Source organism: Sinohyriopsis cumingii, chromosome 12, assembly GCF_028554795.1.
Source record: "Sinohyriopsis cumingii isolate HCF-2022 chromosome 12, ASM2855479v2, whole genome shotgun sequence".
In the NCBI taxonomy this organism is placed as follows: domain Eukaryota; kingdom Metazoa; phylum Mollusca; class Bivalvia; order Unionida; family Unionidae; genus Sinohyriopsis; species Sinohyriopsis cumingii.
Window position 1 is genome coordinate 27297961 of NC_142972.1, and position 26514 is coordinate 27324474.

The 26514-nt window shown below is 33.5% G+C and overlaps 1 protein-coding gene across 8 annotated transcripts in view; it reads right to left on the reverse strand.

The window, feature by feature from the left end:
- Positions 1 to 20933: 20933 nt before the first annotated feature.
- LOC149786145 (uncharacterized) overlaps positions 20934 to 26514 on the reverse strand; it is a 203726-nt gene continuing 198145 nt past the window's right edge. For 6 of the 8 annotated variants that reach the window (XM_089976481.1, XM_089976483.1, XM_089976480.1 and 3 more), the window contains one exon: positions 20934 to 23793. In XM_089976481.1, the coding sequence (XP_089832607.1) occupies positions 23668 to 23793 (126 nt within the window). In that variant the 3' untranslated portion in view covers positions 20934 to 23667. The remainder of the gene's footprint in view (positions 23794 to 26514) is intronic. The other 2 variants (XM_089976485.1, XM_089976484.1) reach the window with 2 other exon arrangements.

A 26514-nucleotide genomic window follows, 5' to 3' on the forward strand; every position in this document is an offset into this window, starting at 1 on the left:
GAAATATAATTAAAAAAATTATGAATCTATATTGTGTACGATGTAGAGCATCCACTCCCACGCGTGGACTAGCAACAATAATAACAAAAAATAAAAAGCGTGCACTCAAAGGTAAATGTGTAAAATGTGGTGCAGGTAAATATAAATTTAGTTCTAAGAATAAAATCGGCGGTGATATCGCTACATCATTAGGAAAATTACCAGGAGCTCCAAGGGCTAAATACCCAGGAGGAAAATATCTTCCAGGATATAATTATTGTGGTCCTGGAACCAGACATGATTGCCGACTTGACGAGCGAGATCAACCAAAACCTGGAGAGTTTCCTATAAACGCGATTGTTAAAGCATGTCTCGTTCATGTTGTAGCTAATAAAAGTAAAGATTTAGAACAACGACATATTGCAGAGGTAAAATTAATTCATGCATTAAATTCTATGAAAAATAAATATATTAGAGAATCATTAGCTAATTGGTTGGTAAGATCTGCGATGAAAGGTAAATTATTATTCGGAACCGATAATTAATCAACCGATTATTATAAAATAATAAAATCGATTTATTATAGCCTATGGGGATATTTGAAAGGTAGAGCAGCGATTAGTAAACTCGCTGATGCAGCGAATGTTACACGTTCTGTTGCTGCAAAATGGTAGCACGACAGGCAATATGGCAAAATTAACTACCACCAACGAAAAATATTCCGCATGCACATTTTAATGTCAGCACTCCTAATGAAGTTCATCAAGCAGATATTTTATTTTTACCACATGATATTATTAACATCGGAAGACGTCAATTAACACACAGATACGCGTTGACTGTCGTTGACGTTGCAAGTAGATATAAGGAAGCAGAGCCGTTATCAACTAAAACAGCAGCTAAATTTCCTCTGCGCTTGAACGAATTTATCAACAAGGACCCTTACGATGGCCACAGCTATTACAGGTTTATCCTGGCAAGGAATTTCTTGGTGCGGTATCATCGTTGATGAAGCAACACAATGTCAAAATCAGACGAGGACATACTGCAATTCATCGTAATCAGGCAATTGGTGAACGATTTAATCGAACACTTGCTGAGCGGTTATTTGGATATCAATATGCAAAGGAAATAATTCAGAAAGATATGAGATTTCGCGAATAGGTTGCAAGATTATCAAGTGTGATACATGCATTAAACAATGAGATTAAACAAACAACTGATATGAAACCCGTTAATGCTATTACAAAAAAAAACATATACCAATACAATGACATGACTTTTTAAAACAACCAGTATTAGGTAATGTAACTAAGATATTTATATGAACCCGGTGAACTTGAAGAAGGTAAACAAAAAAGAGCGACTGATCCTATTTGGAATATACAACACATAAAATTTCAAGTGTGGTAAGATCCACCGGTAGACATGCAATCTACAGATTAGATTCAACTGCTCCTCAACGTGGATTTGTATGCGAGTAATAACAAGCAAGTCCTGAAGATACACAATTACCATCTCGTTCACTTTTGTAAACTAGCACCTCGACGTCGATCACATTCAGGACAGGTCAGCATTACATTTTCGCGTGTGTGACCAAAATTACTATTAATTCTGTCTACGGTGAACTGTCTTGGATTATTTTTTTAATATCGCCACAACATTACTGTGTTACAGCTTGCACAATGATTGTTCTGTCGCTGTTTCAATGTCATGATAAATTCAGCATCGAGATCAAAGTCGCGTTTTTTTTGTCCCATTGTTTATAACTAACTTTATTTTTCTTCTTACTATATCATCGTCATTGCCAGAAATGGTTTCCTGACTTTGACTATTATGTCCTGTAAAGTCTATGATAACCCTCCGCAACTGAGATATTCTTCTGACTGGAGACGCTGCGAGATAAACTAAGTTTGACCATTCGATACGATCATCGACAATCCAGACATTTGTATCAGAGATGGTTGATTCTTGTGATGAAAGAATTGTCATTGCGTATCCTAGCGTCCATGGAGTTTTGTTCCTGACTCGTGATCGAATTACACAATGGCACGGGTAGATTTGAAAACGTTTTGTTATATAACATAAATAATTGTTGTTGAAGTGTATCAAGAACTATATTTCTCCTTGCAACTATCAAATCATTTGGTCTCCATAAATTCCAAAAAAATATTAATAGGAGCTTTTGAAATTATTTCACGCATTATTTCACACATTATTTCACACTGAATTTTATTCGGTTGTAGTCTCATGAATTTTTTAAACTCTCTTAACTTTGGATCAAGTGCTCTGTGGTCATCGGTTATTTCTTCATAATAATCCACAAAATTCCTCAGCCATTCGTGTGGAGACAATACAACAAAAGGTGGTGGTTGACCATGACCGCCACACATTATTACAGCAGTATGTTTTGTCAATAACCAATCAATAAATATTTTTAACGTTTCTAATGAAATTGTACATATTTCATCCCAAACAATAATCCTTGGAATAAATTTCTGGCCCATTCTTTCAGGAGTCCATTTATCTCTCTTCCATTGAAAGAATTTATGATAAGTGCATGATATAACATTTCTTTATCTCATTTCTGTGGTCTGTGTGTAGGTGTTAGTACAACTATTTCAAAGCAACTGTTCAAGAATAATTCGATCACACGAGTTAATTTACCACTACCACCAGACCCATTGAGATAAACTGTTTCATGTCTAGCTGCAGGATCATATGCAGATGGTGCAGATGATAATTTTGATATTTGATTTTTCGTGTGATAATAAATACCCTTAATTTCAACGTCGGTGGATTCAGAATAATTAAATATATTTTCTTGTTTTATTCTCCATTCATCCCATGATGCATAAGTGCCGATATGTAGTTGTTATAGCAATCCTGTATTCTTGTTGATATAAAATGAATCCGTGGGAACTCTGACAGCAAACTCAGAAACTATATTTATCATTGATAATAAATTTATCGAAACGTACGCGAGTATTGAAGATCTTAAATGAGTAAACTGCGGTGACTCACCATCAATATAACTCATAATTGTAACTAATTTAGTTCCAATTTGGCAGGAAAACTGTTTCTCGACTTATAAACGTGTTTCTATTCGTTGTATAAATAATTATAAAATCGAGTTCAGCATCATCTATAATCAGTCTTGTACAATATCGTTTATGATCATATGATCCTCCTTGGGTGAATTTACCGATTCTTTTTCTACCAATATCTTTTGTGGTTTTATTTTCCAAATCACTCATATCAGGATTTTCATCATCGGAATATTTCTTTTGTTGTGTAACCAAACTACTTTCTGCGCACGATATGATATAATTGCTTCACTTACTCTTTACCATAATAGTATTTTTACGTCAAGCATATACCGCAATAATACTATTGGGGCCCACAATTATTCTGAAAAATGTTTGTCAAACCCGACATAACAAATGGGATGAAGATTTTTAGCAAATTTAAATGACTCGATACAAGCAAATCCAGTCAAGTCAAAATCCGATAATGGTCCATTTATCGATACTCTGGTCATCTCGTGTGTGGGATGATCACATCGCTCAAAATACTTAGAACACTCTCCCATACCAAAAAAAAACTTCCCGGATAACATGCAACTATGTTAACGGAAATAACATCTTTGCGATCGTATTTAGCATTCCTTAATCCACCGTGTCCGTATTCGACACAACTGCGTTCTATTTCTTCAAGAATATCCAATCGCGTTGGTTTCCACGAATTTCTCTCTCTAGCAAAATGAGCAGCAACTGACGGAACGGTAAAACAATTACTCAGTAATTGGTCAGCCCTGACATTGTTAGGGTCATGGGTACATTTCAACACAATATTTTTCATTTCTTCATGGAGAGATTCTCCATTAGGCCGTACAAACTGACCATAGTTTCCATTATCGGAACTTTCAAACAGCCACACGGAGACAGGATCATTCTTACTTATTTCGTTAATAAAATCAAGTATATCTCCTTGCTAAAATTTAACAGTTCGATTTAGTGGAAATATTGTTCCTGCATTAGTCCACGCATGCGCATTATGATCAATAATTTCAATAGAGGCTCCTTTCGATTTATACTTTGATTCGTATAAAATCTCTATTATTGTTCTTACTATTATAAGGAATTGTAATTTCTTTCCTAGCTCAGCGACGTCTTTGACAGGTGCTCCTGTATTTTTAATTATTTCTCCCCCCTCGTTTATTATTTTATGTCTTTTGTCCGTTTAACCGTTTCCACGTATTGCGTTTGTAAAAGTTTCCGTTACTCGTTCGGCTACAAAATTTATTTTTGAAAATTTCATCGGTTTTAGATTATTAACGGTCGGTTTATCATTTATCGGATAACGTCCATAAATAACCTCAGTTGCACGATACGCTTTTTTATAATACGGTTTGTCAATGCAAGTCAGCATTCCTGGTTTAGAATTTTTACTTAATACGACAATTTTTTTCATTATGAAGGACAGATTCACGTTTGTCACTGATCATCCAAGTATCATTGTTTGTTTCTGATAATACAATAAACTTCACTCAAATATCTTCGATTGTCGAGATCATTAATAATCGGCGCTGCTTGTTTGTCGTTCATTGTAGCATCGATAACACCATCGGTGTTGCTTATGATTTTAAACGTCGACCACACATGAGATGCAAAATCTTTGTGAAATACTTTCTTGGCGTCATGAATAGTATTAATCAAACTTTTATTCGTCGGATCAACAGATCTCGTATCGGTAAATCGGGGGATATTCTGTCAAGATACAATTTATCTTTAGAAGGCTTTATCTTAATCTCTGTTAATTCTTCCATATAATTAAGACAAGTATATATTTAAATTGAATTATGGTATATATGTTTGAAGTGTGGTGTTGGAGTTAGAGAAAAAACGCAGTCGTGTGTGCAATGTGGTGATAAAAATACAGAGAGCTCAAAAGATATGATAAAAAATAACAACGACAATAATAACAAAGTTATAAGAAACGCTGAAGACTAGCTAAATTTTCAAAATAATAATCATTTAAATAATAATAATATATATATATATATATATATATATATATATATATATATATATATATATATATATATATATATATATATATATATATATATATATATATATATATATATATATATATGGATGGAATAAAAAGAATTTGTGAGGCATCCTATCATTAAGAAATATGAAGCATCCCGTTTTGTATTTCTGGTTATCTAATGTTTGGCGTTGATGGAAAGAAAAAGTATTACTCTCATAGGTTTATTTTCGAATGTTTCAACGTATTAATCGAATGCGGTCTTGTAATCGATCATATTGATTCAAATAAGAAAAATAACAATTTATGTAATTTGCGGGATATTAAACAAAGTCAGAATTGCAGATTTTGAAATCCTGACTGTAATGATAAGAGTGCAAGATCAGTTGTATCCGTAAATGTAGAGACAGGTGAAGAAATAATATTTCCATCGATAAGGTCTTCAATACATTATGTCGCAAATAATATAACCAAATCAGATTTATTCGAAGAAATATAAACAAAAGATACTTTTTCATTATTGTTGAAGAAAGATAACTTTGTCAAGCTAAGACAGCTCCGGTAGTGTTGCTACACTAATACTATATTACTGTTTTTTTTTAATTTATTTAATTTTTGTTTCACATTCTACATCGAACGATTGTTCAGTCATTCTGAAGCTTTTATCATTGGTATGACAAGGATATCACTATAACTTTTCACTATTATTGAAGGGAGATAACTCTGTAAAGCTAAGCTCTCTCTCTGGCAGAGTAATTCAGCAGTTATTTCTCTTGTTACTGCGTAATCTCACAATTTATTTATTTTTGGTATTGTCGTAAACTAATTATACAAATATGCAATAAATTAACTATCTGCGTGATAACTGACAGACGTAGTTTAAGAAAATATGTCACTTACCTTGCTCACTCCAGAATGCAGACTTCCAGACTGATTGAGAGGTAGCAATTCTATGCCTTTTATAGTAAAGATAACGCCCACGCAAATGACAGAGATTTCCAGAATTACTCAATCACGTGATTTTTCTGGAACATTATAAAACATTCACCCATGCGTATGACAGGGATTTCCAGAATCATTCTCCGTGGACTATAAAAGGCAAAGAATCGCTACCTCTCAGTCAGTCTGGAAGTTTGCATTCTGAAGTGAGCAAGGTAAGTGAAGTATCTATTTAGTAATCTAGAGGTTATGTTTGCGCTATATTACATAATTGTATCATATCGTCTTGGTTGAGGAATACAATATATATATATATATATATATATATATATATATATATATATATATATATATATATATATATATATATATATATATATATATATATATATATATATATATATATATATATATATATATATATAATGATTATTGCTTTTATCTGAATTTAGTTAAAATTTCTTCTTTTTTATTCTTCCACTAATTTTAGTCGTTTTTGTCGAGGAAAATCAGACAATTCTCTAATTGATTTTGACTATTTATTTTATAAATTCTTGTATAACACCTAAAAATGATGTTTTTCATGTGGGTTATTTGGTCAGTTTTTTGACTGATCTTCGAGTAAAAACTTGAGAATTTATCGAAAAATGGTCAAAACAAATTAGAGAATGCTGGGGCTGGGACTTTCACCCTCAAGAATTACGAAATCTGGCAGATTTGTTTTGACAAGTTCATCAAAATAGACACCAAACAAAAAAATAAACAAAACAATTTTGTCATCAGAATAAAATAAATATGATTTCACGTTGAGGATGAAAATCGTCAAAAATCTATAGCTATGATTTTACGTAGAGATTTATATCCAAATTTTCGTTTCTTAATGCAATTAAGTATCCGCTCTGGTCAGTAAGTGTTAAATGTTTCTTGACAAGTATGGATTATGACATCGTAGATAAATATGATTGATCGGTTCTTGTACGATTAAATATCCAGGAGGAACTTACAGCGTAAAGGTATATAAAATATATCTTTGCTGAGCTTGACTAGATTTTTCAAGATCAATTTGATAACTGACATCAATTGCACCACATACAAGACTGAATGCAATCGTTGATGTTATATTTATAATTCCCAGTTAAATATGCCTACCGCCACAGTATGGATCATTGTTATATCTGAGAATAACCACGGGTGGGGCTATTTTTCTTCATAACTCAAGTATTTTAGGAAAGTTTCCTTCGATAAGATTATTAACTGATTTCTTAAATACATCAATGTCAAATGCTGGCAATATAAAATTTGCTAACTTCTCCACGGTTATTTTATAATGATTAATGTATAGTTGCCTAATACTTTTTATTCCGCGTCCTCCTATATCGTAAGTTCTCTCATTTATCACCGCGACATATCTCTTCTTAGCAAATAAAATCTCTGATTCAACATGATTTAAATGTTGCATCGTCGCGATGATTCTATATTTTAAATCGTCATTGGGGAAGCTGCAAAACGTAATTTTTAAATAACTACGCTAAGGTCTCGAATGCTTTTGTGTATTCGAGTTCTTTGAATTTAACTTCTCTGTCAACGTCATATAATGCAAAGAGCGTCACGGGATATTTTTTGCTGCCTATGGTGATTTCGGTAGGAGATTCAAGATTATGCTGTAAATCCGCATGAAATACCCATGGATAACCTTGTAAATATTCCGGATGCGTTATGTATCTTGCGTATTGTGTAAGAAATTCATCTCGTTCTGGTTCTGGTGGCTCATGATATTCAGGTGGGACTTCAGGACAACGTAGGACGCTTCGAATCGATGATTGATAAATACCTACAGGGTAATCTGGTGAATACATTTCAATCACAGCTGATAATGTCGGTTCGTGGACTGTTATAGCTATCTTGGATTTTCTTCCTCTTATAGATTTTATTCTGAGCTGGAATTCATCATTGATTTATTCGATTTGATAATTACCTGTAAGTACGCCGACAACTTGAAAATCGGGAGTTCCATCGTCAAGATTTTTATTTGCAAATACAAGCAAATTATTTGCTTGTAATCCACCGCCTGATTTTGACCTGATATTTGGCCAGCTATGATATGCTCGTAATTTTGCTAACGCTATTTCGTTCGCGCAAATAGAAGTTGGAAAGTTAAAAATAAATTCAGGATTAGTTGAGCTTACCGATATCATCGTAGTTTTTGACGGTGTTGTGTTTGTTACAATCTGTTGAAGTAGCTCGTTCGGAGTCGACATTCTTATTTAAATCCTGATTTTCTAAATCGGACTTGTATTCTATCAGAGCCATGACTTCTTTGTAAATCTTTATCATCTACGTAAACTCAACATCTGATATTTTTCCATTGTTAAGACTTGCTGATAACAACGAAGATGACATCGAATATGCTAACGTCGCTGTATGTAAATTTTACTGTATAATTGTGCAGTTTTGTATTCATGCATGTACATATTTTTTTCACAATAATATTAAGAAGGCCAGCAATTGTTGTTGTCGTTGAAACACGAATTTCAATAGTTACTGGCTCCATCATTTTTATCGTTGACATTAGTACGCCGGTTCCAGCAATAACAGCGAACACTGAATACGCTATTACGTCAAAGACGAGTACACATCTGTGATATTGTTTTACCATTAATGTGTACTCGTCAACGATATCTTTTAGTTTTGTTTGCCATTCACGTGCTTGATTGTCTCTAAAATTATGAACGTCCATCGGAAGGCTCATTATATTTTATTTAGTAATCAATTGAGGTGTTTCAGCGACAAATTCCAGACACCACCAGTAAGACGCTGCGGTAAAAAATTTTTATCAGATGATTCTAGTATAAATGTTTCTTCGTCCCTGCTATTTAATACAATAGACACGGTTCCAGAAAAACTGTCGATTGAATGACGCCAAGGATACGTAGTAAATATAGTAAATTTTGCATCGCTAAACATGGACAGCCTGTATACGCAAGTGACTTCCGTGGTATACTTGATAGTGTTATTTTGTTGTGACCATGTTGAGAATCCTGATGACACTGTGTATACCATGTTGACAATCTGCTTGTGGGGAATTTTAACAAATTCAATTTTTAACGATATCAGGAATTACACTTATAACTTCTTCTAGTCTTTTTCTGATCGTCTCATTATCCGATATAGCTGTTTTGATATCAACAAGTTTTACGTTGGCAGCCATTGGCTTATCAAACAAGTCATCTACAATTTTATCGAGTCTTTAAAAACTTCTATGACGATTTAAAAACATACTTTCGTGAGTGTCATACTCAGCTCGCAGCGTGGATAATTTAGTATATACTGTATTGTAGTTATTGTCTACGTATTTGTATTGTTGCGACATCTTCATTAGATATTGGATCTCTTAAAACAACTATTTTATTTCCATTCATGCTGAGTTTACCTGTCATTGTATCACCGGTAGATCGTAAACGATTAGCAACACTTCTTGCAATTTCACTTCTAATAGTTGCGATTGATACACTTGAATCTCTGATTCTACCGCCTTCAGTAAATACTGGAATGTTATATGTGGTAGCGCCAAGAACTCTACGAACTAAATAATTTTTTATTTAATGTTGCTTGTCTTCAAAACACCGTACTTATCACGAAAAATGACAACCTCATCCTGATCAACTTGTGCAAGTTCATAATGTCGGTGAGCTCAACTTTGGGAAATACATCATATACAATATTATAAAGGTAGCAAAGCTTGTGAAATTTATGCCGGTTTGCTATTATAGTTCAGGAGGTTTAGTTATATGTATTTTGAGCAGATGTACTTCTCATTAGACCAGTGTTATGTATATTTAATTGAATTGTTTGATAGTTTTTAAAATAAATTATATTTCAGTACATGTTATTGTAATGTAACAATGTTTACTGGACTTGACCTTGTCCAAAACTGAGTCAATTTCTGCTTAACGTGATTGACTTTTTTATTTTTTTTATTTCATTGATGTAAATAAATAATAATAGCTTCATTATTCTCTATGGGTATGAGCTCATTGAGAAAAATAGTATTCAAGTAAACAAGAAGGCGTAAATATGTTGATCAGGGTCAGGGTTTTGGATATCCCCAAGTGAATGTAATAAGTTATTGTGTTGTAAGTAAAAAAGGCTCATTAAATTATGCTAGAAAATTATTTTCCATTAGGTAATGGTTGTTTTTAGAAATTGCTAATTTGTGACCTGAGGTCAAACAAAGAACTATATTATCTTGTGACTGTTAGGATTTTACCAGTCGTGCTTTAACATCTAGCACTTTAAGATGTATTGCGTTTTGACCAGTTTGGGCTGAATTTTATTTTCTTCAAATTATTGAATTCAAGTGATTATTTTCTCTGGAAATACAAAAGTTCTCCGGTAAAATTCTTGGATAAAGACATTGGAATTTATACTGAATTTAAACCTGGGAGGATATTTCCTTGATTCAACAAAAGACTGCTGACACATCAGTACTCTGCAATCTATAACAGACACGTCGTCGCCTTCAATTTTGGATCTCTTCGGGCCTTGAACTAAGCTTTATTTAGGACTTTTTATTACTAGGACTTGTGTCTTTAATTCTTGGATTAATTTTGGATTTAATTCGTAATACCGTAGGTTATTTTTTCTCATTTTTCCCTTTGCATTCTAGGAAAATAAATTATTTGTTAAATGTTACAAAACTTGTTGTCTTCACTCTTTTCTGTTACTTATTTTAAGAGCATAGACTCGTAACACCAGTGTAAAGTGCCGAATTTTGAATAGTATTGAACCTTAAAGTTGAATGCAATGAGCATTCAAATTTTATCACATTTAAGCCAGAAAAATCTTGTGAAGCGTCACTTCGACCTTTCTTCTTTTCTCCTCCCCCCATGTCAGTGTTAAACTTGAAAGGCTAACGTCCATGACTCATTAAGATTTGACCAGGGCATTGCAACGCTGTCCCGAGAAAGTAAACATTTGAGCTATCAACCATAACCGCTTGGTAGGAACCCATGTCAAATTATCATTTTCAAAGGTAAATTGATATGCAGCTTAGTTCATATATTCTAGGCTATCCAAAATCTGACGAAAGAAGTGATTATCTTGGGACAATTTTGGAACCGCTGCGTACGATTTGTCAAAGTAAATTAAAGCGTACACTTTGGAAGTAATGTGAATTTAAAGTGACGATCAGGGTAGAAATTCTTTAGTCCAAAAATGCTGAGAGAGGAGAAGTTTGGAGCCGAGGAATCATAAAAAGAATAGTGCTTTCCTCGTTAAACAGGAATGGGGACCAGGTGGCTTTCTTGTAAGAAAAGACAAGATTTAGTTCTAGAACGCACAATTTCTGAAAGGGAACAGCATTAAGGTACTGAATTTTAATTTTTCACATAATTTTCTATTTTGATTGTTTGTTTTATGCAAATGTGTTAGATATGACAAGGATCCATATTATGTATCGCTTTTTTTCTTCTTCAATTTCATGGAAATCTGTTGATGCTAAAGTTGTTATGCAATTTATCTCTTTAATTTTACAGTTACTAGTTCATCGATAGAACTGACGATTGCATGCTATCCAAATTTTTATATCGGTGGATTTTCATAGGGTTATATGAAATGATTTCCTTTGTCTGTTAGGACGATACTGATCATTGTGAGTTAACGATAATCACATATTTATATTTGATTTTGTAATGTTTAAATAATCTTGTAAGTTAGGGATTGCTGTGAGATAGAATTTTGTGAATTTTATGCAATAGTAATTGAGCATGTGGTAGCGTAGGTAAAGAGATACGGTAATGTTAGATAGACCGCTCACGTGTTAATTTATGGTCGGTCGCTGTGAAGCGAGAGTGATGATCTATCGAATTAGTTCAGACTTTATGCAGTGTTTGGATAGCTAGTTATTTATGCTTCTGAGTAACGTAAGTGAGGGAATTTATGCACGTATATAAAGTGATACGCATAAAGATTTTGGGGTAATTTTGTTCTTTAAGGAAACGGCTTTCTGGGAGAGACAGGACAGTCCGAAGACGGAAGTCGGAAGTCCGGAAATAGATGACGTGTTCGGAATAAAAGACTAGGAAGTCCAGGAATAGATGAAGCGTTCGGAATAGGAAGACTAGATAGTAGAAATAACTAATACACGGGTAACAAGAGGAAGGTGATGCAATCAGTCGTGGACATTGCGCTCTTTTCACCACTCGTTATTATGATGAAATAAATCCAAATTAGACACTTCTATTAAATTCAGTTGACATAACTTAATTTGAATAGGAGTTGCCGCTATTAATTGTTATTGATAAAAATTTGTTATTTTTGTTGTCTAAGGAGGCTCGTATTGCATATTTTTTCCAAAAGTCTTGCTCAGTTCTCTGTTGATATTCTATCTCTCCACTTCCACCGGGCTATAAAATCGAGGGAGGTCATCTCCTAGATAACGCCTCCAAACCCAATTAACCACCTCTCTTACTAACAGGCCGACGTCAAAACCAGTCACACTTCTTTTTGTTTCAAGTTGCACTTTTTCTTATTTTAAACATTTGACGAACTAAAAGTAACTCAAACGTATTTATGATTGTCAACTAATAGAAAGAGCTTTTCAGTTTTAGTTTAGGATAGGTGGGCCCTAATTTAGATGGTTGGGCCCTAATTGAAACTAGCAGTGCTTCAGTTAAGGTGGGATTGAAGTTTGCAAGCGATTATTTTGACCAGATATCAATGGTGTGTAAATCTATATTTAGTATACATTCAATTTCATGTGTTTTTGAAAATAAGCTACCATCTGCTAAGTGTATTGTGCTTGAAAGATCATCATAAATATCGTTGATGTAGACCGTGATCATTATGGGCTAATACAGATCCATGTATGACTCGTATAGTAACGTACCGAAAAGTAGATTCAATTGTAGTTTCGAAGACAGTCTGAGTCAAGCTAGATAAAAAGTCTGTGATCTAATCAGCGAAATAGATATTGATGCTATAGCTACTTTAATTTATGTATTAGTCCTTTGTGCCACACACGGTCAAGTGCTTTCTAAATATTACAGAAGAAAATTATGCATTTACCTTAAATATAGCCAAAGGGTGGGGTGAGGGTGGTAATAAAAGCGGGTGCAAAAATACATGCTTTTGATTAAATGAAGATAAACTAGACTGAAAAACACTTGTATATTGACAACTTATATTTGTGTAATACAATCCATATTCCGTTAAGTACTGTATATATATATATATATATATATATATATATATATATATATATATATATATATATATATATATATATATATATATATATATATATATATATATATAATAATAATAATAATAATAATAAATCCATGAATTCGAATATAGATCACGTTATAAAATTCATGTGACAAATTAAAAAATGTAAGTAACATCTTTGCAAGATACCCTTCCTTCAGTTACACTGACGGCCAGATATCAATAATTTCAAAAGATATCGTTTTATGCCGCAGCTGGTAGCGACCGAAAGCATAATTTTTTCCATTGCAAAATTAAACTTTCATGGCAGAATAAATGTGTTGCAGTCACTTTGGAAAATGCAGCGATCCATAAGATTCCATTGCTTTTATTTAAATTTGGTGCTGGCCTTCTTTCATGAAATATTTTCAAGATTGTAGTCAGATTTCTTCGATGAAGGGCACGTGTATTATTGAAGTTACTGCCAAGGACAGCTTTGGAGATGTATGTTTCTCATTGCGGCGGCAACAACAAATAATTGAAGAACATTGATTGAGACTGAATTTTTTTTTTTGTATTTATGCAAAACGATCGGTGCTTAAAAGGCAATCTTTTCTTTGAAATTTCAGCAAAACTTTTCGGTGTACATTTTAAAAACAAAAGGAATTAGCCATCATTTGGTCAGTTGTAGTAGTTACCGATCCTGACCTCAAAAGTTGGTTGATTGTAGCTAGACCCGATACCATGACTATTGAATAAAATAACAAGTACATGTCCTGGGTTTTGGGGTGGGTGGGGGTGGTGGTGACATATCTGGTAGCGGAGTGATGCTGCCATCCACGCATGCGTCAGAAAATATTTATTAAAAAAATGGCAAACAAGTGTTTTATTCTGATGGATTACCACAGAAAATGTTAGGGTTCTGAAGGTTTAATTCTATGAGAGAAAAGAAGAGGAATATATATATATATTAATATATATATTAATTACTAGCGAGCGGTCCATAGTCCGACAGTTTTTTGTTCGAAAGATCCATTATAAGATAGTACCATGTCAGGGTGATCTACACTACCAAAAATGTCACCCAAAAAATAAATTAAAAAAAATAATAAAAGTTGAGATCTCAGAAAGTACTCAAGACAGATGTCAGAATAAGTGGATTAGGATATAACAATGCAGTGTAAACATGGTTTGTCAATATAAACAAAGAATTTGTTTATTTAACAATAAATAAATTTCAGTGCATTTTATATCATGTTTGCGGCTTCCTTTCAGGGTGCCTCTGAATTTCATTACTCCAAACTCAAGGTTGTATATAAAAGTTTATAATGTCGCAAAAAAGCGCCAAAGAAATCCCCGGAAGAAAAAAAAACCCACCTCGCCAGATGGTATATTTTGTCGCCAGTAAGGAAAATAAATTGCTATTTGCGACATTGGCGAAGCCAGCGTGATCACTGAATACACTTTTTGCAAGTTATTTTTCAAACGTTTAAGAAGAAAAAAACTTATTCCATGTACTAGAAAAATACATGTATATAAAATTGCACGAGCCACGCCACGATCGTTTTGTATTAGAATTCATACATGATCTCTTCTTCGAAATGATAATAAACTTTTTACATGCTACTTTTTGTACTTTTAAGAAAGAAAACTAAACTTTTTGTGTATGAGAAGAATACATATATATGAAATTTCGGGAGCCATGCCAAAATCGTGTTATATCCGAATTCACGTTATAAAGGAGCATACTACATACTATAATACCTGCATTTCCATCACAGATAAGATTGATCACAAGCAAATGTGTACTGACGAATGGATGAACTCTGCACAGCCATGACTAGTGTCCACTTCAAAATGTAGTTCTTGACCCTTTTGCAAGTAATCATAATATCATTTGCAAACAGATAAGTTGCTTCTTTTAATTTTTTAACTTCTATTGTCATTCATATTGATAAAAAATGACACTTATTAATTAAACAAGAAACATGATTTAAAAGAAGAAAGTAGAGCACTATGGTTAACTACCTGTAAATTGAAAACACTGGCTTTTACATGCCAAAAAGAGTTGGAAATATAATCTAAGCAAAATGAGGCACCAGGTAACTCAAACATTTAAAGGTATTGACAGCTTATCTAAGTCATTATTATGATTTAATTAACATTGCTACCTACAATACAATTTTCATCCTCCATTTCTAACTTTCCCATTTCCATTTCTTCATGACTTCATTTTGCCATCATTCATAGGTCCAGAGACATCATCAACTGTTTTTTTTTTAATGGATTTTTGGAGAGAGAGAGAGAGAGAGAGAGTAAATCATGTTAGCAATTCTGTCTTGCCATGAGAAACATTCCTTGCAGGAAAGAAAAAGGTAACTGGCATTGTTATCACTCTACAAATTACATAGTATGCCACAATGCATTTGAAGTTCATGATAATAATTGCTTTGAAATGAGAGAGAGAGAGAGAGAGAGAGAGATGGATGTGGTCATGGGGTTGAGGAGACTTACCATAAAGGTATTTATTCATTGCCCATCCCTGTGATTCTTTAGTGGTCGATTAGTCTGCCACCTTACCAACCCACACAATGAGTGAAAAAAGTTGAGGGATGATCGAGTGGCCTTCGGACATTTTAATATCGAATAATAAGTTTTTCATATCCACATAATAGGTTTTATAAAACTGCACATCACAATGACATGGGTCATCAGAGACACATTGTCATGGAATTGTACAAATCCTTTTACTTATTAAATACACGTAGTCGGGTTTTGTTTTTTTTGTGTACAACGATTCCCGAGTGTTATTTATGTACATTGTACAATATTTTGAAACAGTTCAGTTCATCCTATGCTGTAAGTGCGAAGTGTTTTCGATGGGAAAAACCGAATGCTTCCAGTGCAAAGACAATGTATGAAGACTTCGCCTGCATATAAATGCCTCACCGTAAGACTAAATCTACACATTGCGGGACATCTTGTCAGTGAGTGGTCTACTTTAAGGACTTGCACATCTTCAATTGATAGGTATAAGTTATTTATTAATTTCTTGTGTATAAGTTATAATTATTGTACTACCACGTTTATTTTTTTTATATTTTCTATGTAGCTTCAGCTTATATAGCATAATGCAAATATTTTCTATTCCCGTTTGTGACTTAGCAAGAAATTTATATTAGCAATATAAAGTTGCATTTTGAAGAAACGTTTAGTACCATAGGATTCTTATCGGGCACGAGTAGGTTCACTCCTGAATCTCTGTATTGATTTAAATTATTGTGCCGATAATGTAATCTGTATTGCTTACTGTATATAACGTCATTACATTTTATCACATATGCCTGTGTCATGCATAGTACAGGGTGTTAGATGTATTTTCAGTTGATCAGAGTTGCAGCTGTAGAGCTGATCAGAGTTGACGATGTACCAGCTGTAGAGCTAACCACAGAAATTGACCACAGCAGCTGTAAAGCTGAACCATAGCAGCTGTAGAGATGAATGAACAGTGTTGCTGGTTGAGTAGCAGGTGATTGGGAGTTGCTGACTGATTGGTGGGTACTGGTTGCTTGATTGACCAAAGTATTGAATGGTGGTTGGTGTCTACCTTAAAAACTGACTGCTTGATTGACCAGTGTGACCGGTAGCCAAGTGTGCTGGTGACAAAGTGTGTACCTCCATACATGTAATCTTTTTGCTCTCATGGAATTGTATAATCATTTTATTTATTAAATACATGTACTTGGGTTTTGTTTTTTGTGTACAGTGATACCCGAGGGTGATTTATGTATATTGTAGAATATTTCAAAACAGTGAGTTCAGTTCATCCTATGCCACATGTGTGAAGTGCTTTCAATGGGAAAAACTAAATGCTTCCAGCACACAGACAATGTATGACGACTTCGTCTGTGTATAAATGCCTCAGCGTAAGATTAAATCTTTACATTAGGTCTTGTCAGTAAGCAGTCTACATTAAGGACTTGCACATCTTCAGCTGTAGAGGTATGTGAATTATTAATTTCTTGTGTACAAGTTATAACTATTGTACTGCCACATTTATTGTTGTATGTTTTCTATGTAGCTTCGGCTTACATAGTATAATGCAAATATTTTCTATTCTTGTATGTGACTTAGCAAGGAATTTATATTAGCAATATAAAGCTGCATTTTAAGAAAGGTTTAGTACTGTATGATTCTTCTCGGTCACTGTTAGGTTTACTTCTGAACCTGTTTGTTGGTTTTTAATTACTGTGCTGATAATGTAATCTGTGTAACTGACTGTATATAACGTCATTACGTTTTATTGTATATGCCCGTATCATGCAGAGTACACAGTGTTAGATGTATTTTCAGTTGACCTGAATGACCAGTGATTGGAGTGGTCAGACTGACCCGAGTAATCAGCTGTAGAGCTGACCAGAGTGATCAGTTATCAGTGATCGGAGTTGACCCTAGCATCTGTGAAGCTGAACCATTGCAGCCGTAGAGCTGAATAAACAGTGTTGCTGGTTGAGTAGAAGGTGATCGGGTGTTGCTGATCGAGATTGGTGGGTGCTGACTGCTTGACTGACCAACCTTGAATACTGATGGCTTGATCGCCAGTGTGACTGGCAGCCAAGTGTGCTGGTGATGGAGTGTATAATTCCGTACATGTAATCTTTTAGCCATGGGCTAATTTTTGGGGTTTGTAAAACCCAGTGTATTTTGGAGACTGTAAAGATAATTTGTATATCTGTCCCTTTTGTTTACATAATTTCACTATTTGAGTGAATACATTTTATTATACGAGTAAAACACATCATTCTTTCATTGTGAAATCATTATGAGTTATTCACCCCTTGTACTTATACTGCGTAAAGCCATTTATTCATATTTTCATAAAGTTCATGCATTTTATGTTAATTGATCCAATATTTAGCTCATATATATGCACATATTAATCACAATTAATTGCTCATTCAATTCGTTCGTTATTAAACACTGTATCTGTATCACCATCAAAAGTGTTGGCATTTATGAATTGTGTCAGTCATAATATCTTGACAGTCATATGAGTGTATTTGATTGTATATTGGTATTTATCAATAGGGCTCATTATGATGTACTGGCTTGTCATTAGAGCTGTACAGCTTGTCACTAGAATAGATCCGACTTATAATGGTATTTTTCAATAGTGGTGATCTTGATTTACTGGTTGCCATTCAGTGTAGATCTGTAACAAGAGCATATCTGACAAGGTTGGTATTAAAAAAAAACATGCACTAATCATTGTTTATGACACCCTTACCATATAAATCGACTTTAATTAGTTTTGTTTTCAGAAAGAAAATAAAAATACAGCAGTAATACCTTGTTATCTTAAAAAAGTTTTCTTTTAAGAAAGATTTGGCTGACCTTGTTCACTTAGAACACCTCCAACTCCTTGCCTTCCCCTTCCCCCCTTTAAGACCGCTCTGGTGGCCTAGTGGTTAGAGCATCTGCCTCAGATGCGGGAGGTCATCAGTTTGATCCCCGGCCAAGTCATACCAAAGACTTACAAAAATGGTACTAACAGCTGCCTCGCTTGGTGCTCAGCATTAAGAGGTTAGTGTTAGGACTGGTCGGCCTGGTGTCATGATAACGTGACTGGGTAGGACATCATGCTACATGTCTGCGGCATGATGCCCCAGTGCTAGACATCACTATAAACCACCACATTGCAGATATCGTAGTGATATGACTGAAAAATTGTTAAAGCTACGTTAAAAATCCAAATCACATCACATCCCACCTTTAAGCATCTGGAAGACTTGCATAGAACTTGGGTATGGAATTGATATGCATGTCTGATGTATTCCTTTAGTATGGAATTGATATGCATGTCTGATGCATTCCCTTAGTATGGAATTGATATGTATGTTTGATGTATTGCCTTAGTATGGAATTGATATGTATGTCTGATGTATTGCCTTAGTATGGAATTGATATGTATGTCTGATGTATTGCCTTAGCATGGAATTGATATGCATGTCTGATGCATTCCCTTAGTATGGAATTGATATGCATGTCTGATGCATTCCCTTTGTATGGAATTGATATGTATGTCTGATGCATTCCCTTAGTATGGAATTGATATGTATGTCTGATGTATTCCCTTAGTATGGAATTGATATGTATGTCTGATGTATTGCCTTAGTATATGGACACCTAGCTGAACATGTACAAGATATCTGCATTTACAATATTCTTGCCTATTTGCAAGCTAGCACATGAAATGATGCAAAATTATGTATAAATATCAATGTCGGCATTTATGTATAATTACCTGGATAACTGTAACAATTATGTAAAATTTCATGGATAATTATGTAATATTTTCTAATGAATACCAGAATGCGTATAACTGTGTTGTCTTGATGTACATGTTATTTCAATAATAATTTATAGAAATAGTAGTAAAAGCTCATATGAGATTTGTTTTACAATTTTATGTCCCTGCTGACTTGAAAATAAAGATTACTTGACTTGAGCAAGCATTGTACATGATCCGATATTGATGTTAGCAGGCATGGAGTCCATGGAAAAATTTCAACTTAAATATTTTTGAGGGAATTTTTTTAATGGATAATCCAAAAGAGTTAACACCAAGAACAAGTTGTTAAATTTCACAAATCGGCCTAAAGTGGATAATCTGCAATGAATCCATTGTTATGTATATTTTATTTGTATTGTTGGTTTTTCTCAAAGATTATGACATATATATATATATATATATATATATATATATATATATATATATATTGTAACTGACCTTTGTCTAAAATCAAGTTGATAGTGTACCTGACCAGTGACATTTATTTTGTAAACAACATAATACAGAGCTAATATTTCTCTAAGATAAAAGATTAAATATTCAGATCATTATCAATGGAGGTAAACATGTTTATTTGAATCTGAATCTAGGACATAAGTTTTTGACTTGGAAATTCTTAACATTGTTGACTACTTTTAATGTTTTCAAGAGGAGGCTGAACTACATCCTGGCTCCATTATTGTGTCTTAGCTTTTAATACCAATGTTGTTTACCTGAAAAATTACTCAATCTTGCTTTAACATCCAAAGTGGAATCAGTCTTATTGTTGTGCTTAGTTTTTAATTTGGTTTGATTTATTTATTCAAATTATTATTCAATGAAATTACAAAGTGCTCATTATATTATTGGACCAAAACATTAAATTGAATTTATAGTGAATTCAGTCGAGGCCATTTTGGATTATATTATTCTGATATATCATAAGACTTAACACATCACCACATTTCAGGCTATTGGCACTTTAGACATTAGAGACTACAAGCACATTAACACATCGAATACTGTAATTTATTTGGAATACCACTGCAATTCAGTTGGAATTTCATAATGTGGACTTGAGACAGAACTTTAGGAACTATTTGGGATTTAATTCACAATACTGTAAATTCTTTCTAAAGTTTCACTTTTGTATTCTAGGGAAATAAATTATTCAAATAACTTTACAAAACTCCTTGGTTTTTGTTCTTTTTTGTTACTTAGGTTAAGACCAAAGAGTTGTAACACCAAATAGATATGCCCCATCAGTGTTTCAAAGGAAACAAGATGCACGAATAATGCTTGTCCATATTAAAGCTAAAATAACCTGTAAGAATGAAATAAAAACAATGAACAAATGTATAATGTAAACATTCAAGAGGACTGATAATATTTTGTTGAAAGATTAAAAGAGCAAAATAAAAAGGATTTTATAAAACACATTTAATTTTCATAGTAATAGCCAACTTGTGAGGCCAATTTGTGAGATTTTGATTAATTTACTGTATATACATGCTTATAAGTTGAGCCAAACTGCAAACAACAAAGATACTGATCAACCATACCATAATGTGCCTGCAGATCAGGATCTATTCTGTTTGTTCTACTAATTACCCTTACCTGCACAGAACCAGATCTGCTGGTGCATTATGTGACAGCAAATCTGTGTCTGTGCCATTTGCAGTTGGACTTGTAAGCGAGTATACACAGTATGTACAAAATATGAAATTTCTACAAAAGACTTGTTATACTTTTGTCTGGTTGAATCTTTTGTACAATTAAGAAAACTATATTAATGCATACATACATACAAAAAACACATCTATTGTTCTGTCATTATTTTACCTGAAGATACAACATACATATGGACGGGTAAAAAGCGATATATGAAACAAAAACTTCTTTTTCTGCAGCAAATAGCTTGTTGCAAGTTTAACAGTATCACAGACAATTATCACACTTTTGTAGTATGGATTTTTATAAATATATTTTTCCTTAAATTATTCTGTGCAAGGAATGGTTTGGTATGAAGTAATGGTTAATTTACCAATCCATTTAGAATGTATCCCAAACGATGATGCAAGTATTTACTCCATTATGGTTTCCAGATATAAATTTCTGATGTTTACATTAATTTATTTATACTGAGTATAACAACTGAGAATGGTCTAAATGAATGATAAAACAGACTTGTCATTTATAGTAAAACGACATGAAATAAGAGGTAGTCCTATGAACAAGTGCTAGAACAGTTATAACATTCTGCACAATGTACCCTTAATGGAAATATTACTGAAGACCAAGGTTTTCATTCTATCATACAATACTGGTCAAATAATGAAAATGACTTTTGTTCAAGATAATGAGTTTTTATGTCTTTGTTCTTTATCATCAAAATAAGTCTGAGTGGGTGACAATGTAAGAAAATAAAATTTGTTCAGTACAATATAGAACTATAGCAATCACATGTCTAATAAAAATAAAATTACACAAAATGTATGTAAAACACTAATTAATGCATATTTTTTCATTGATCTTTTTATAAGCACCTTTATGCTTAAACTGAGAATCTTTAATAAAAACATTCAAGCCAGTTTGACGTCCAGTATCAATTGTTCAAGCCAGTTTGACGTCCAGTATCAATTATTCAAGCCAGCTTGACGTCTAGTATCAATTGTTTAAACCAGCTTGACGGCCAGTATCAATTGTTCAAGCCAGTTTGACGTCTAGTATCAATTGTTCAAACCAGCTTGACGTCCAGTATCAATTGTTCAAGCCAGTTTGATGTCCAGTATCAAATGTTCAAGCCAGTTTGACGTCCAGTATCAACTGTTCAAGCCAGTTTGACGTCCAGTATCAATTGTTCAAGCCAGTTTGACAACCAGCATCAATTGTTCAAGCCAGTTTGACGTCCAGTATCAATTGTTCAAGCAAGTATGATAGCCAGCATAAGGTATAGAAGCATGTATGGTAGCCAAAATAAAGTGACAAGTGTGTGTGATAGGCAATAAAAAGTGTACAGGTGAGTATGATAGCCAACAAAGTATAGAAGCATACATGATAGCCAAAATAAAGTGACAAGTGTGTGTGATAGGCAATAAAAAGTGCACTGGTGAGTATGATAGCCAACAAAGTATAGAAGAATACATGATAGCCAACATCAAGTGACAAGTGTGTGTGATAGGCAATAAAAAGTGTACAGGTGAGAATGATGGCCAATATAAAGTAATGGTATGTTTCATACATGTATGAAGTAAATAAAAAAAAACCACAAACTGAAAATAAACAGATTGACTTTTCTGCATACAAATTGCATTGAATTTCATGTACAAATACTTAAATGCAACCATTTTTTCAGTTTAGTGCAATTAATAGTATGAAAAATATTTACAATGACTTTGGGGTAAATAATGAAGAGCCCAAAGTGAGTCTAAATTGCTCATCTGACTTATTTTGGCTTGACGACAATGGAACTGTAGAGAGTTGGCAATGCAGTTCTAAAGATTTTGTAATGACTTCTAAGCATATAAATCATCAGTAATAAACATGTAGTGAAATACATTTGTACACAGCAACATGCAAATATTTCTCGGCTAAAGTTGTAAATGTTTCTCTCAGATTTCAATGAAATGTTAACCTATTAAATCTTCAGAGTTACTGGTTTTTGTGACTGAAAATATGTATGTAATTTATGATTGATAACTAAGACATTTTATTATTTACGGAGTCAAAAAAATGGAAGAAATATACATCTACATGAATGTACATCTACATGAATGACATTAAGATTCCTATCATCACAGTTTTCCAATGAATAATATATTCCATATATTGGTAACACAGAGCAGAAAGTCAGTATGCATCCTGATTATTCCTTTCTGTTACTGAAATCACAATCCCAGAATGATGCAATGTTTTGGACTGATACAGTTTACACTGTCTAGTATCATTTTATTTTAGACAAAACCAATAAACTGTGTGCTAAACAGACCAATCTCTTCCATCTGTTGAGAAGCTTGTGTCTGCCATCAAACTGCTGTGTGTGCCACGGTCACCGAGTTCATAATCTCGCTACATCAGTCTACAGTGAGTAAAGGGTCAAACCTAAAGTGAACATGATGAGGAACCAAGACTGTTTATAGCATGTGAATTAGGAGGGGTCAGGAAGGTGTCTTTGTCTGTTTCTGGAGCTGTGCTGCTGATAATACTGGGACGTGTTGAGATGATGCGGGACTACGAGATCGAGATCGGGGCCGTCTGTGTCGACTTGGAGTGCTAGGAGGCTCCTGAAAATAAATATTTACTAAAATGATGAGAAATTAAAAACCCAGTTTATACTACATATATATGAGTAAGAGCATACATTTCACTGTTAAAGTCACCCTAGCATACAATACACCATAACATACATTGCCAACTAAAATAAAAGATGAATTAAAGTGGTGTACCACTGTATATACATTGTCATTGTTATGGGTTTAACATAATTTTTCAGCACATGATATGCTATACATGGTGGCCAGTATATCTGGTGGAGAAGAACCTGGGAAAGTTGGTTGTCAATTTTATGATATACTAGCAATTTAAGGCTATCCACAAACAAGGATGTGATAATGGTTTATGTATCAGAAAGTTTTATTACCAACAAGTGACAAACACAATGATGAGATGGTGGGGATAATATATGAAGGTTTCCAATCAACAGAGAATGTAAATGGTGTGTATGAGGGTAATTAGTACGAATGGACAGGTACCTGACATAGTCACTCAGGCCTCGCAGGGTTTTGCACTACCCAGAAATACTTGGCCTGGCTGGGTTTGAAGTTAAAACTTTAGGATGACTAACCTTTCCAAATAAACATACACATGCATAGCTGCCAACCTCAGAGTACAAAAATAGTGACTGCTTATGACAAAAATACTGATTTTCAGGAAACAAATACTGATTTTTAAAACTTCAATGCATATGTAACTATTTACAATATCTACAACCATCAGTAAAGCAGGACAATAACTTACATAATTATTTAATGTCAAAGATGCATTTTGTTGCACCCATCAAGAATGTACAAGTTCACTCAGTTCATTCAGGCACAGGCTGTTTATGTTTTTCAATCATTATCGATTTCAATATACCATCTTTCACTGATGATCTGAATTCTGTGCGATTTTCTTACTGAACTGTCTTGCACATGAGTAATCCTTTGCTATTTTACTGTCTGGAAAAAGTGTGCAAAATAAAATCGCTGTCAACACTAGCAACTGAAAGAGGGAGGTACAAATTTTGTAAAACGAACCTCTGAATGAATTACATCAAAGTTCTCTCTGGTATTTATAAGCATTGTTAGTTCAGACTGTATTGATGATGAATCAGCAAGCTGATGATTATTAGCTTTTCATGCTCTTTTATTTTGTGGGTACTTCTGTGCCCATTAGCAAAATCACAATTACACAATTTAAACATTATGGCATAACTGTCCTTCCAGTTCTTTTTTCTTTTCTTTGTTAAAGAAAATTCTGAATGTTCTGCTGTCCTTTTTGACATGATGAAGATGAGATATAGTGATAGCAGCAACTGCTTTGCACAATCCAGTGGTGATTAAAGACTGGCATGGTAGCCTCAATTTCTAATGAACTAATCATATTTTAAAACTCTATATCCCTATATACATGTGATACATTTACTCTAAGAATGGAACCAGGTGCCTGTTCTAAACAGAAAATTACAAGTAAATTTTGTGTTTAATATTTTATTTTAAAACAAATGGATTGTTAACAAGAAAAAACATACATCCATATTCAGGTCCAAAATATGGGACAACTACGGGAAAACCATGACACTTGGCAGCTATGCACATTTAGTCTTGAAGATAAAACAGATCTTCGAGATGTTAAACTTCTTTAAAATATATGTAAAATACAAGATAAAGGTAAAATGAAATAAAAAATTCTTTAAAATGTATGTAAGATACAAGACAAAGGTAAAATGAAATTAAATTCTTTAAAATGGATGTAAGATACAAGACAAAGGTAAAATGAAATTAAATTCTTTAAAATGGATGTAAGATACAAGACAAAGGTAAAATGAAATTAAATTCTTTAAAATGGATGTAAGATACAAGACAAAGGTAAAATGAAATAAAATTCTTTAAAATGTATGTAAAATACAAGATAAAGGTAAAATGAAATAAAATTCCTTAAAATATAGGTGTTGATAGCAGTTATATAAACAACGTTCTGTTAAAAGTTCAAAACATTTTGTTGGTACATTATTAAAAAGTTTCTGAATTGAAATCACACAGAAAACTTCTGTCTCACAAAAGGGAAGTCAATCATTTAACAGGAATGTGTTCCATTGGTCATAGACCCAGTGTACAAGAAATGCACTCTTTGTCACGGTTCACCTTTCAGGAGGTATGACACTTTCCAGTGACAGATTTGATCTTCCAAAGCATGTTTTGTGGAGTTTTCATTCCACATATTTTGCCAAGTGTACAAAACGTGTCAAATCAGGATATGGAATCTTCCATTCACAAACGAGTGACTCTAGGGCAAGTTTGGTTGCTTTGTCTGCACCTTCTTTGTCCTAATACTGTATCAATGTGACTGGCAGTCAACAGAACAAAATCAGAACAAAATATTTTTTTGCCACATTTTATGAAGAAATCAAATTTCTGCATGATTTAAGAATTTAATAGTTTGACAAATTTCAAGTTGTGCGAGGCTTTCATGGTAGAAAGCAAATCAGAACAAAATAATGAACTTTTTGTGACAGATATTATAAAACTGAGTAGGACTGTAATTTGTGATAAAAAAAAGAGGCATTATCAGGTAACCAAATGGAGATTGTGCCCTGGAGTGCTGCAGTGGCACCTACAACCATGTCTCCATCAGGATACAGATGCCTGATGGGAGGCTATGATTTCATTGAATTGACTCTGAAACATGAAAAGATTGGTATAGGACTGTGAAATGGCAAAATGTATGTCAAAAGGTGAAAGAAATTC